Source organism: Natrix helvetica (assembly GCF_964273705.1).
Source record: "Natrix helvetica genome assembly, chromosome: 1".
NCBI lineage: Eukaryota > Metazoa > Chordata > Lepidosauria > Squamata > Natricidae > Natrix > Natrix helvetica.
Genome location: NC_138548.1, coordinates 349,990,658 through 350,004,284, shown reverse-complemented (window position 1 = coordinate 350,004,284; position 13,627 = coordinate 349,990,658). Strand labels below are relative to the sequence as shown.

The 13,627-nt window shown below is 47.0% G+C and overlaps 1 protein-coding gene across 1 annotated transcript in view; it reads right to left on the bottom strand.

The window, feature by feature from the left end:
- The window catches only part of AIF1 (allograft inflammatory factor 1), a 33,105-nt gene extending 27,977 nt beyond the window's left edge, over positions 1–5,128 (bottom strand). Inside the window, exons 1-2 of the mRNA XM_081934740.1 lie at positions 4,981–5,128; positions 283–344 (exon numbers count right to left, since the gene is read on the bottom strand). Of these exons, the coding sequence (XP_081790866.1) occupies positions 283–344; positions 4,981–4,993 (75 nt within the window). The 5' untranslated portion in view covers positions 4,994–5,128. The remainder of the gene's footprint in view (positions 1–282; positions 345–4,980) is intronic.
- Between the last annotated feature and the right edge of the window lie 8,499 nt (positions 5,129–13,627).

Below are 13,627 nucleotides of genomic sequence, written 5' to 3'. Positions count from 1 at the left end.
CACCAAGCCACTCCCACCAAGCCATGCCACGCCCACAGAACCAGTAAAAAAATTTTTAATCCCACCACTGAGCGAAACGTCTTCAAAGAAAACCAGAAAGTCCAGTTGCCTTTTGAAAGAAACACCTTTGGTTCAACCTTGGCAACTTTAAGATGTGTGGACTTCAACTCCCAGAATTCTGGGAGTTGAAGTCCACACATCTTAAACTTGTCAACATTGAGAAACACTGCTGAAAAATGATTGGTTGACAGTGTGTGGTGTAAACGCAAACTTGAGTCTTACCTTGTTGAGGGAATCTAACAATTCCTCCTGCTGAACCTTCAACGCCCCATAGGCCTTTCCTCCTAAGGGAAGGAGAAAACTTTTAACAGCCATATAAAGTTGTCCACAAGTCTTTGCCTTCCTTCCCACATGTTCCTCTGGGCCTTATCCAGTTTTTTCAGTTCCCCTTTTCGTGGCAGTTTCTTGATGAGAAACGGGGTGAGATGTTCCTCTCCTTGGGTTTTGGTTTGCTGTAGATCTTGGGCAATCAAAGAGGAACTAAACCAAATATTCTGACTCAGTGTTTTTTTTTCTGTCGATTCTCCCCACTCCCTCACCCTCCAACAGCAAAGAGGAAAAGGGAAAGCTGTAAACAGCCACAGGTCTTCCTCAACTTACGACCACAATGTTTTTGTCGTTAAGTGAGACATTTGCTCATTAGGTTTTTGTCACATTTTACGAAATTTCTTGCCCCAGTTATTAAGTGAATCAGTTCTTCCGTTAATAACATAAAAACTTCCAACACTGGACGTTTTTAAGAAGGTGTTGGCTGACCATTTGTCTGAAGTGGTGTAGGCTTTCCTGCTTAGGCAGGGGGCTGGACTAGAAGACCTCCGAGGTCCCTTCCAACTATGTTTCTATTCTGTTCTGTTCTATTCTATTCAACATGGTTGTTAAGTGAATCTGGTTTTCCCCATTGACTTTGCTTGTCAGAAGGTTGCAAAAGGGAGGGGGGGGGGTCACATGACCAAGGGGCTGAGCAACCAACATAAATGCAAACCAGTTGCCAAGCATCTGAATTTTGATCACATGACCACATGGATGTCTCAAAGGTTGTAATTGTGAACTTTCAATTCGCATTGCTTCTCTGGGCTCAGGTGTCTCATCTGACTGTTGCCTAGTTTGCTGCTCCCCCCTCTCCCCCTCCCTCCCTCCCTCCCTCCCTCTCTCTCTCTCTCTCACACACACACACATTACAGTGATTGCCCATTGAACCCTTGAGAATATCCAGATTGTTTAGGGGTGGAATGAGAAAACTCGCCCCACTAAATTGCAGCCACCTCTCCGTGGCCAACTCGCTGTAGCCAACTCATCATGGCCAACTTGCTGTGGGACAACTCGCCCCGGCTAACTGGCTGCAGAACAAAATCACAGCAGACAATTTAACAATTCAATGTAATGATTTATAAATAAATTTTAAAATGTTTTAATGTTTGTCCTTCACATTTCATTTTGCCCCTCCTTTTGCATCTGTTATTTAATGATACTCTTCCATCGTTTCTTTGATACTTAGTGTAACTCTGATCCAATTGGCCATGGCAAGTTGGTTGTGGCAAATTGTCCCACCATTTAAGGGTAGCTTTAAATCAATTGGTGATCCTTAAAGGCAGAGGTAGGCAACCTGGTCCAGGTACTCCTTGACTTACGACTTATTTGTTTAGTGACCGTTCAAACTTACAATGGCACTGAAAAAGGTGACATGACTTTTTCACACCACCTTTGCAGCAGCCCCATGGTTACGTGATCAAAATTCAGATGCTTGGCAACTGGTTCATATTTATGACGGTTGCAGTGTCCCAAGGTCATGTGATCCCCTTTTGCGACTTGTCAAGCAAGAGTCAACGGGAAAGCCAGGTTCACTTAACGATCGTGTTACTAACTTAACACCTGCAGTGATCCACTTAACAACCGTGGCAAGAAAGGTCGTAAAATGGTGCAAAGCTCACTGAGCAACTGCCTCGCTTAGCAACAGGAATTTGGGGCTCAACCGTAGGTATAGGGCTATCTATACCTATCAGTCTCCTCCCTTGAGCTACAGGAAAACAAAATAAAAAAGGTATTTCCTTCCTTCCTTCCTTCCTTCCTTCCTTCCTTCCTTCCTTCCTTCCTTCCTTCCTTCCTTCCTTCCTTCCTTCCACTTTACTCCACTCCACTCCACTGAGGTGCTTGCATTGGATTTTTTCATGCTATCTTAAGCAAATTATGGAAGTGCTGACTTTTATGTTTCATAACTTGAACGTGAACTTAAATGCTGACAATCAGATTATTGGTTTTATTTTCAGTTTAGCTCAACATTTCAAATATTTAAATTCCAGTTTGACCTTTAGATGCTGGTGACACCAGCAGGGCCACAGCCGCTATTTGTCTTCCTTTTCACTGTGTCAAATCTATTTCAGAACATCGGCTACTTTAGGGCAGAATATTCATTTTGCAGCAATTGCCCCACTAACACTTGGTGATACGTTCAAAGGAAACCTCGAGCCTCCAGAAGGAAACTTGGAGAAAACATGACCTCTTTAGGGTGATGTCTTGCCATCCACCCCGTACAAACAATAAAAGAGAGAAGGCAAAAGAAACACGAGTTTTGCGCTCAAGGCAGAGACAGAAATTACACAACCCCCATCCTGCAGGTAGAGAACTGGAAGTTGTGGGGTGTCCCTCTCTGGAGACTGACAGACTTTATCATTTTGTATTTTCTGCGGGAAACGATTCGACACGTAATTAAAGAGCAAAGAGAGAATGAAATCTAAAAATAAGTTAATATGCGCAAAATTAAGTTTCATTCTTGTCCTTGACCGCGTGTATTGGCTGACCTGCCACACAGCAGGCAGTGCTGGATTAACAAATTAACAGATTAACAGAGTTGGAAGGGACTTTATAGGTCATCTAGTCTAACCCCTGCTCAAGCAGGAGACCCTACACCATTTCTGACAAATGGCAGTCCGATCCCTTCTTGAAAGTCTCAAGTGATGAAGCCCCCACAACTTCCGAAGGCAACTTCTGTTCCATTGGTCGATTGTTCTCACTGTCAGAAAGTTCCTCCTTGTTTCTAGGTTGAATCTCTCCTTGTTCGGTTTCCATCCATTATTCCTTGTCTGGCCTTCGGGTGCTTTGGAGAATAGCTTGACCCCCTCCTCTCTGTGGCAGCCCCTCAAATATTGGAACACTGATATCATGTTCCTCCTGGTCTTTCTCTTCACAAGACTAGCCAGGCCCTGTTCCTACAACCGTTCTTCATATGTTTTAGTCTCCAGTGACATTCCCCCTAATCATCCTGGTTGCTCTTCTCTGCACTTTTTCTAGATTCTCAACTCGAGAAACACTTGTATAGTGTGGTAACCAAAACTGGATGCAGTACTCTAGGTGTGGTCTTACTAGGGCTTTATAGAGTGGTATTAGTACCTCATGTGATTTTGATTGTATCCCTCTGTTAATGCAATTTAGGATTGTGCTGGCTTTTTTGGCTACTTCAAATACTTCAGCCCCCTGATTACAATACAATACAATAGTAGAGTTGGAAGGGACCTTGGAGGTCTTCTAGTCCAACCCCCTGCCTAGGCAGGAAACCCTATACCGTTTCAGACAGATGGCTATCCAACATCTTCTTAAAGACTTCCAGTGTTGGGGCATTCACAACTTCTGGAGGCATTTTCTGTTCCACTGATTAATTGTTCTGTCAGGAAATTTCCCCTCAGTTCTAAGTTGCTTAGGGCTTAGGGCTTCCTGCCTAGGCAGGGGGTTGGACTAGAAGACCTCCAAGGTCCCTTCCAACTCTACTATTGTATTGTATTGCTTCTCTCCTTGATTAGTTTCCACCCATTGCTTCTTATTCTACCCTCAGGTGCCTTGGAGAATAGTTTGACTCCCTCTTCTTTGTGGCAACCCCTGAGATATTGGGACAATGCTATCATGTCTCCCCTGGTCCTTCTTTCTCTTAAACTAAGAGATTGTAAGGCTTCCTTACAATCCTTACAATGAAGACTACTCAAATAAGTCAAGTTGACAATCATTGAAGCTCTGTCGGCTGACATGTTAACTTTTTTGACCACATCCTGAAGATCCCCCTGTTTCCTGCTTTTGAAGCCGGGACTCTTGCTGTGTCTCACTGGGGAGACTTTTGACCAGTAGCTTGTTCTAACAGGATGTCATTGTTGGCTTATCAGCTGAGTTCCCAGCAAAGATTTAAAGATTCAGAATAAAGCTGGAAGGGAGCTCTTCTAGTTCAACCCGCTGGTCAAGCAGGAGACCCTGTAACATTTCAGACAAATGGCCGTCCAGTTTCTTCTTAAAAACCTCCAATGATGGAGTACCCACAATTTCTGAAGGCACGCCCTTTTACCGGTCGATTATCTTCAGTTAGGATATCCTCCTTAGAAGTTTTTCCTAAATTCCTGGTTGCTCCTCTCCTTGCTTAGTTTTCATCCATTGCTTCTTGTCCTACCTTCAGGTGCTTCGGAAAAATAAGTTGACTCCCTCCCCTTCTTGGTGGCAGCCCCTCAAATACTGCAATACTGCTATCGCGTCCTCCCTAATTACAAAACTCTTGCAACCATTCTTTGTAAGATTTAGTCTTCGGGCTTGCAAAAAGTATCTGTTCATCAGATCAAGGAGTTGATAAGAAATACAGCCCTTGCTTAGCTAAAGTTCTGCAGGCCACCCGGGAGCCCTCCTTAGCTGGAAGCTTTTTTTGGGGTGTGTGTGTGTCTCCTGTTAGCCTCCTTTCACAACCCAAAGTTGTCTCCTCCCCTGGTCCTACTTGGGAAAACCTATCCAAATTCTCTTTTCACCCTCTCTTCGATGCCTTCCACTCCCTCCTTCTCCCCTTGGCTCCCTCTGCTTCTCTTTCCCGTTGCCAATTTCCCAATGCTAGTCTCTTTCTCAACTCCTGAGTTGCAAGAGGCTGCTTGCCTAAAGCCACGATCCCAAACAACTGGGTACCTTGTGGATTCATCGGCTCGCTCCACGCCTTTGCCTCGTCTTCCAAGTGATTCCCCTCTGGATTCCGACACACAGCTCTCTTCAGCACTGCCCTTCTCAAGCGTCCCTCTTTGTATAGGCAGCACAGTACGTAAGCATGTACATATGAAGTGGCCACTTCCTTTTTTCTGCTCAGCGAAACCACAGTTCAGTGGCGTGCACCCGTTGCATGGGTAGAAGAAGGCTTAATGTTTCAGGAACCGTGTGTGTCTGTGTGTGTGTGGGTTGGGGTGGAGGGGAGAGGGTGGAAATGACAGGCCCACCCTTTGTGCAGAGGGAGCAGGTGGAAACTCAAGGCCAGGCTGGGGCGAAGGAGGGTTGAGGGAGGGATGGGGATGGGGGGGGGGCATGTTCCCAGCAGCTGCCAAGCTTAACGGATATCTCCTGATTTGAAGCATCTCAAGTTATTATGCTGTGGAAATATGCGTTTGCTCATTCTTAGCCGCTGCTTTGGGGTGGGGAGAACTGCATTGGATGTTTTAAGGTCAGAGTTCATCGCTCACCCCCCCACCCCCCCAAATGGCCCATGGAGCGCTGCCAAAACATACTGACAAATTGATGCGTTTTCAGCTGTTTTTGAGTTTCACATCATTTTAAAGTGGATTGGAATAGTTTTAAGTACGGGAAAGGGAGCCAAAGATACAGGTAGTCCTCGACTTACAACAGCTCCTTTAGTGACCGTTCGAAGTTGCAACTTAGTCAAAAGTGACTTATGACCAGTTTTCCTACTTATGACCATTGCAGCCTCCCCATGGTCAAAACTTGGATGCTTGACAACTGGTTCATATTTATGACGGTGGTGGTGTCCCGAGTTCATGGGGGTCACCTTTTGTGACCGTTCTGACAGGAAAAGTTAATGGGGAAGCCAGATTCACTTAACAACCGTGTTACTACCAACTGCAGTGATTCTCTTTTACAGCTGAAAAGGTTGCAAGATGCATGAAAGGTTGCAAGATGGGGCAAAAAGATGGGGCAAAATTCACTTAGCAACTGTCTTGCTTAGTAACAGATGTTTCGGGAGCCTAAGCTGAGGATTACGTATATTTGCATTTTCCTAACCCAGCTCCCATTTATTTATGTATTAATTAAATTTATATGGCTGGCCATCTCACAGAAAGTGACTCTGGACGGGGTACAACAATGCAATAAAACAGTGGAAATATAAAACAATTGTTAGCTCAAACGATGATAAAGAATTATCACAAAATTAGATCTAAACAAGAGAAAAAAAAAATGATGGAAGTCAGTAATATTGGTGCCAACCCCCCATGAATCCACTTTTCTCTTGGGGCTCCCACAACGTCTGGCATAACCTGGTCTTCGGGGCTCAGAAGTGACCTGGGGGGGGGGGAAGAGAAGAATCTAGAATGTGGATGCCACAGAAAAGACCTACCACCTAAATCCCACCAAATATAGCTTCCTAAACAATAGAACCCACACCTTTCCCCCTTAAAACAAGCCAAAAATGGATCACTCTCCTAACAATATTGCTGCATTAATTGCTGATTGGTCCATTGCGTTATCAAGTCCGTGGGTTCCAATGGTGGGATGCAAATACTGAGCAGCTGGCTGGAGGGGGGGGGCGGGCTCCTGTCATCGCTACTACTGGTTCGGTTGAAGTAGGCCGAACCGGGAGCAACCCACCACTGGTGTGTTCCCACCTGGCTTAATGGGGGGGAGGGGGGCACAACAATTTTTTCCCAAGCCAGGTGCCATATTTGCCTTCGGACAAGTATGCAATGCAATAGCACTTAAACTTATATATTGCTTCACAGTGCTTTACAGCTCTCCCTAAAGCGGTTTACAGAGTCAGCCTATTGCCTCCCTCCCCCCCCAAAAAATCTGGGTCCTCCTTTTACCGACCTTAAAAGGATGGAAGGCTGAGTCAACCTTGAGCCAGTCAGGATCGAACTGCCGAATTGCTGGCAGTCGGCAGGCAGCAGTTAGCCTACAATATTGCATTCTAACCACGGAGCCACCCACGGCTCAGCGCCGGGGTATGATGTAGAACAGGGGTGTCAAACTCGATTTCATTGAGGGCCGCATCAGGGTTATGTTTGACCTCAGAGGGCTGGGGTTGCGAGTGGGCATGGTGGGCATGGCCAGGGGGGTGGGCATGGTGGGCATGGCTGGGGTGGGTGGGTGTAATCATGGTGGGTATTTGACAAAGGCTCGCTTTTCCCCTCCCCTTTCCTTTCAACAGTACTCCCCAGCCTCCAGCAGCACTTTGCTGGCCAAAAATGGGCTGCGCGACGCCTCCGTGCAGCCCATTTTTGGCTGGCAGAATGCTGCTGGCGGCTGGGATGGCCAAAAATGGGCCTTGGGGGGACCCACATGCGCCCCCATGGCCCATTTTGGCCAGCAGAGGTACTGCGGGCTGGTCCTTTGATATTTCCAGGGCGGCCTCATAGGCCAGATTTAAGCACTCCACGGGCCTGTGGTTGACACTTTTGATGTAGAAGACGACATCATGAAAATAAGTAAATATGATTTCATTTTTAAAATGTATTTGAATGTTTTTTTTAAAAAAAGTTTTATTGGTTTTTACAAATATTTTGGGGAAAAGGGTACATAAGTGTGGAGAAAATTTTTGACAGCTACATCATACGGAAGGTGGTGCTTCCCCGGGATCTTACATCTCTCTCTTATTTTATATATATCAAAATATGATTATTACATACATATTAGCAGTTTAAGTTTACTTCAAATTCTTTAACATCTTCAATCATACTTTATATCACTTCTAACCATTTCATTATATTAACAATTGCAATGTACTTTTAATTCATTTCTGTGACCTGAGCCTCATTGCTGCCTCTTCTCCCCTGTCTGTTGGCTGAGCCATGGCTCCTCCCCCCTTCATATCTTGTGCCCTGTCTCTTGTTTCGTCTAGAACAGCGATGGCGAACCTTTTTTGGCTCCCGTGCCATAAGTGGGGGGAGCGCAAGGGGGTAGTGTGTGGGTGTGCCACACCCATAATGCAATGTGTGACACCCCCAGTACGCATCCGTGCATTACAGGCGCTCCCCCCATTTTTTGCATGCTTTTTTTGCCCTCCCCAGGCTCCAGAGGCTTTATGGGCTTCCCTGAAGCCTCCGGAGCAGTCAAAACGACCCTCCGAGCAAACTGGATGTCCGTTCCCGAACTTCCGGTTTGCCCGTAGGGCCGGTTTTTTGTGCTCCGGAGGTTTCAGGGAAGCTCATGAAGCCTCCAGAGGGCCTCCGGGGGCCGGGGGAGGCTCTTTTCGCCCTCCCCAGGCTCCTATAAAGCCTCTGGAGCCTGGGGAGGGCGAAAAATAGCTTTTAAAAAGGTGAACTCAGCTGGCCAGCGCTCACATGCGCGTTGGCCAGCTGACAGGGCAGCGCCTCGTGTGCCCTGACAAATAGCTCCGCGTACCACCTATGGCACGCGTGCCATAGGTTTGCCATCACTGGTCTAGAAGGTTCTTGTGTTTTTCCATGAAGGCTTCTGCCTCCACCACTGTATTAATTCTCCAGCATCACATAAGAATATATCTAAAGGCCAGTGTTTGGACAGATGAGCACAACTCAAAGCGCACTGACAATGTCTCTTCGAGTTGTGATGAAACCAAATTGCCAAGCTCGGAGCTCAGACCAACCGTCCATGATTTCATTTTGTTTACACTTACATTTCCCACCCATATTGACGTTCCAGTAATGCGCTGTTTCCTACCCACCCAAGGGGTAACTATTTATCTACTCACATTCTCATGCTTTCGAACTGCTAGGTTGGCAAGAGTTGGGGTGAGGACGGGAGCTCACCTCATCGTGTGGTGCTTGGGTCTTGAACCTTGGCTGCTGGCTTTTTCTATCTATCTATAAACAGTGTGTTAGCGTTCTAAATACCATGTATGAAATAAATCATTGTCCAAGGCAGAATCTTCCTTAAAGTTCCCATTTATTCATAACAGGCAAGTTAGCACGGCTATGGAATTTCAATTCTCATCTTCTTCCTGGAATTCCACCCAGTTGAAAGTTCATGCTCTATCCCCACACCCACAAATCCATCACATGTTCCAATCATCATCTTCCACGCTGGCATCTACACCCCTCTGCTTCCGGTCAGGTGTCGAGGTGCGGAGACAAAAGATGACCTTGAGCTTCTATAAAAGAATGTCAACAATACATTCTACAATCCTCCTCCTTTCTATTCCCCCCTCCCAACTACTACACTATTGAAACAGCATAGAATATTATAAGAAAGTGTGGCAGGCCAAAGATCATAAAAAGAACATAACTACAGGCCTGACACAGTGTTTATTCAAGCATCTGAACCTGGTTTTTGATCATTTCATCCAAATATGGCTAATTCATCAAGTCTTGTGAGTGGAAGAATTTGACCGGTTCCCCTGACTAATGAGATGTCATTTTGGCTTCGTAGCCAATGAATGGATTTGAGTCCCAGTATTACAGGTGTCTATATCTACTGTTATTTTTATGAACCATGGTTCTACTGTTTTATTGCAATATAGGCAGTACATTTCAACTCTGTAGCTGAGTTGGGATGTACAGACGGGGGCAACGATTGGAGCAGCTTAGAAGCCCAATAAAAGAAATAAAAAGAATTGAATAAAGAAAAAAAAAATCACCTGAAAGCCATTCCAAAGGCTTCCGAGATACTCATGAAGCTTTCGACTGTGGTTTGCTTACTAAATAGTCCTGAAGTTAGCTGTGTTTGGATAGATCCTGAAGCAGCTCAGTTGCTTGGGAGTGAGGTTTTGACCTAGGGGTATGTGGTGGATTTTCGCCCACTGTCTAGGGACGGTGGACTTTTGCTTCATTTCCAGTTTGCAGAAATCAAAGCTCCACGTTTCCTGTTGCCAATCTTTTCCTTTCAGGTAGAACAGGGGTGTCAGACTCAAGGTCTCTGGGGCGGATCCAGCCCATGGGGTGCTTAGATCTGGCCCGCAGGGCTCTCTGGAAACAGCCCACGGCACCTCTGCAAGTGAAAACAGAGCGTGCACACGCCCCGCCCCCAGGTAATGATATTACCTAGTTCTGTTTTCGCTGGCAGAGGGCTACAGGAGGACATCCTGGCTGAAAATAGGGCTCTGGGAGGGCCATGCACGCCCCTGAGCTCCATTTTCACTAGCAGGGGGCCACATCCCCTTGGCCCGGCCCTTGCCCCCCCCCAGGTCAAACACAACTCTGATGTGGCCCTCAATGAAATGAGTTTGACAGCCCTGATGTACAGTATAGAATAAAAGAGTGGGAAGCGATCTCGGAGGTCTTCTAGTCCAAGCCCCTGCTCAGACAGGAAACCCTATATCATTTCAGTCAAATGGTTATCCAATATTGTCTTGAAAACTTGGAGCATTCACAATTTCTGGAGGCTGTAGAGGTTATACAAAGGTTACGTACAGGCATGAGCAGCAAACTGCCATGCGCCTTAGTAACCGATTACCTGAACTGTCTATGACAGTGATGGCGAACCTATGGCACGCGTGCCACAGGTGGCATGCGGAGCCATTTGTCAGGGCACATGAGGTGCATATTTGTGTTAGATCGGGTAATGGAAAGGCACACTCAGGCTAAAGGCAACAACAGCTCTTTATTGCAACAGAACAAGTATGTACAATCCAGCGAAGGTTATAGGGAGCTGTCAGACTCTTAGACCAATGAGATTAAACTCTGTTCCCGCCGGAACAGAGGACCTTGTTGGAAACCCTTATGACAGTTGCTAGTATCTAACACCCCTTCCCGTCACGTAGTCACACAGGTAGGCGGGCCTTTTGGTAGCTCTGCCAGACCTGTGCAGTCGGAGGGTGTTCTTTGGACAGGTTGGATGGACCTGTTGGCTCTGCAGCTTCGCTTGGTGGAAGCTCCTGGAATCTTTCATAGGCCATGGCTGGAGCTTCTAGAGCCGGTTCGCTCAGAGCTCGCTGCGGGCCTGCAACACAAGTAGTTAAGTATTCCGGTGTCTTCGGGTTTGAGTTGACTGTGGAAGGAGTAACTTCATGCTCCTTTTGAGTAGGGCTTTGGCTAACTCGTGCAGGAGTTACCTCTGGCTGCCTAAGAGTGGAGTTGGAGAGGCGGCCATGGAGTTGGTCAACGTGCCTTCTCCATTTCCGACCGTCTTCAAGCTCTAGGAGGTAAGAGCGGGGCCCAGTGATGCCTATCACTGTGGCAGGAATCCACAGCATTCCCCCGGCATAGTTGTGGACGTATACTGAATCCTCTATGCTAAAATTCTGAATTTTGTTTGTTGAGTCTGGGGGCAATGCGGCAGAATAGATTGGGTATAGCTCGGAAGAGCTTCTCCCCGTGGTAGCACTTGGCGTCATGTGTTGAATTAGAAGATAGTGATCAACCCGTGTTTGCCAATCTCCCGGGCCCATCCTGGATAGGGCCTCTTTTGCAGATCTCACCATTCACTCCGCCTGACCATTGGAGGCCGGATGGAATGGTGCGACCAGGGCATGTCTGATTCCCTGTGCTGCTAAGTAGGTCTCGAATTGCATGGCCGTGAATTGGGGCCCGTTGTCAGAGACCAGGACATTGGGCAGGCCGTGTGTGGAGAAAAGTCTCTGTAGTACCATGGTGACTGCTTCTGCCGTAGTGGAGGTCATGAGGACTACATCTAACCATTTCGAGTAGGCGTCCACAACTACGAAAAATGTCTGGCCATGAACTGGGCCAGCAAAATTTATGTGCACCCTAGACCATGGTATTTGAGGTTGCTCCCACTCCTTAGCGGGCACCTCTGGGGAAGCTGGTCTGGACTCCTGGCACGGTGTGCAGGTAGCCACCCTTTCTTTGATCTCCCTGTCCATGTTAGGCCACCACACGTAACTCCTAGCCAAAGACTTTATCCTGACAATTCCAGGATGCCCTACATGTAAAGCCTCTAATACTGCAATGTGCAGTTTGGATGGAACAACGACCAGGTCCCCCCACAACAAACAGCCATTAATAACAGACAATTCATCTCTTTTACAAAAATACATTTTGAAATCAGATCCAGCAGGCCCCTTGGGCCACCCCCTCCACACCCAGTTCAAAACTTGTTTGATCGTGGAGTCTCTTGCAGAATGGCGGGCAACGTCACTAGACGAGATGAGACCAGTCTCTAAGAAGTCAATAAGAAGGACTGGCATCTCAGGGGTAGGGTCTGCAAGTAGTTCTCGCAGCGGGCAGCGACTCAAAGCGTCGGTATGCCCCAAGGTTGAGCCTGGTTGATGGATGAGTCGATAGGCATAGGCCGCGAGGAAAATAATCCATCCGGTCATTTGCGGTGACAATGACACGGGAGTAGGCTGGTCCACAGCCAGCAAGCCAAGTAACGGTGTGTGGTCTGTGATGAGTTCGAAATCATGGCCATAGAGGTACTCATGGAACCTTTTTACACCATCCACTGCAGCCAAAGCATCACGGTCCAGCTGGCTGTAGTTCTGCTCGGCAGTGGACAAGGTCCTTGAGTAATAAGCAATGGGTACCTCGGTTCCATTGGGCATGCGGTGGCTGAGGACGGCTCCGATGCCAAACGGGGAAGCATCGCAAGTTAAAACAAATGGCAGGATCTGGCTGTACTGAACCAGGAACGTGTCTGCTGGCAGTAGTCTTTTAACCCCGGCAAATGCGGCTGCTTCGGCTCTGCCCCAGGACCACTTTGTGTTCTTTGCTAGGAGATGATGTAAGGGCTCAGCAACGGTGGCTTTCTGTCTAAGAAAGATGCTGTAGAAATTAAGGAGCCCAAGGAACGCCTGCAGCTCGGTCTGATTGCGAGGTGTAGGGACGTCATGGATTGCTTTAATTTTTTTAGTGGTTGGATGAATCCCAGAGTTGTCAATGAGGTACCCTAAGAATTCAACCCTTGGCACATTAATTTGGCATTTTCCTTTTTTGAGACGGAGGCCTTTGTCTCTAATTCTGATCAAAACAGTTCTTAAGCATTTGAAAAGTTACGCCTCATTTGCAGCCGATACCAAGATGTCATAAAAACAGGGGATGACTCCTGGAATCCCCTGCAAAAGCCGTTCCATGGTGCTTTGGAACAGTCCAGGGGCGATACTAACTCCAAATGGCAGGCGGTGACATTTGAATGCACTCCTGTGCATCACAATGGTGGGCCTCTGCCATAGCACCATCTACAGGCAATTGTTGGTATGCCTGCGCCATGTCCAATTTAGCGAATACTTTGCTGGAGCCTAAGGAATGTAATAAATGCTGTACAATGGGTACAGGGTAAGTGCTTTGTTGTAACACTTTATTGATTGTGCACCTGTAGTCCACGCAGATGCAGACAGACCCATCAAATTTGACAGGCATCACTATAGGGGTCTCCCAGTGTGTGTGATCAACTGGCTCTAGGATTCCCTGGCCTATGAGCTTGTCAATTTCCAGATCAATTTTAGGGCAGAGAGCGAAAAGTACTCGCCTGGGTTTTAGCCTGATGGGGGCTATGTTGGGGTCCAAATTAAAAGAGATTGGAGTCCCCACATACTTACCTAGACCAGTGCTTAAGATGTCCTCGAACTCCTTAAAGAATTATTCAGCGCTCTCATCTTTCAAGGCGTTGATACCGGTCACTTCTAGGCCCAGGGCTTTGAACCAGTCAAGCCCCAAGAGGCTCTGCAGGTCATCGCTGA